Source organism: Trachymyrmex septentrionalis, unplaced genomic scaffold (genome assembly GCF_001594115.1).
Source record: "Trachymyrmex septentrionalis isolate Tsep2-gDNA-1 unplaced genomic scaffold, Tsep1.0 C3452324, whole genome shotgun sequence".
NCBI classification, from domain to species: Eukaryota; Metazoa; Arthropoda; class Insecta; order Hymenoptera; family Formicidae; genus Trachymyrmex; species Trachymyrmex septentrionalis.
Genome location: NW_017303570.1, coordinates 1 through 714, shown reverse-complemented (window position 1 = coordinate 714; position 714 = coordinate 1). Strand labels below are relative to the sequence as shown.

The window sequence follows — 714 nt, the reverse complement described above, 5'->3', positions numbered from 1 at the left end:
AATCTGAATACTATTCAGACCCAGGTATTTTATCATCCGCAATCCATGAAATTAAATACATACATGTCTCTTGTTCTAAATAAATATAACCTATAAGTAGGCCCTCAAAGATACCGAGAAGTATACCACCAACCACATCTAATATGTAGTGTCTTCTCATCAGTAGTCTGGACATGCATACAGAAAAGGACCACGCTAACAAAGGTGGTGAATATATCAACGATATAGGCCACAGATTGAAGAAGAAATATACAACAAATGCAGAACGAGATGAATGTCCTGATGGAAAGGAATATTTATCAGGACCCAAAGAAAATGGATCGTCATTAGTGGTTGGTCGTCTTCTTCTCGTAACTGCTTTGAGCACAGCAATCACAATGATATCGAGCAATAATCCTGAAATGATTTTTTTTTATGTATCCTAATCAATCGATTTGAGAAACATAATCAATATACTATAAGTGAATCAATTTTAATAGAATTTTATTTGAATTTTACCTATTAGAAGATTCATTTGCATTTGATACAAGGATTTGGCATTAAAAACCCAAATTGAAATAAGAGATACTGCAAGCCAAGGTATACCGTGACATGATATCTGTAGACAGATAGAAAAAAAATTAATATTCGAGAAGCTTATAACAGTAGTCAATAAAGAAATAAATAATTATTTATACCTCCAATAATTTGTTATGCACTTTTAATTGTCTTAAA

The 714-nt window shown here is 31.8% G+C and overlaps 1 protein-coding gene across 1 annotated transcript; it reads right to left on the bottom strand.

Moving 5' to 3' along the window:
* Window positions 1–10: 10 nt before the first annotated feature.
* On the bottom strand, window positions 11–710 carry LOC108745301 (phospholipid phosphatase 6-like; the record flags this gene model as incomplete). Its single annotated transcript, XM_018501679.1, has 3 exons — window positions 11–396; window positions 499–598; window positions 678–710. Coding segments are annotated over 3 exons (519 nt in total), but the record flags the coding sequence as incomplete, so codon positions are not given.
* Window positions 711–714: the final 4 nt, after the last annotated feature.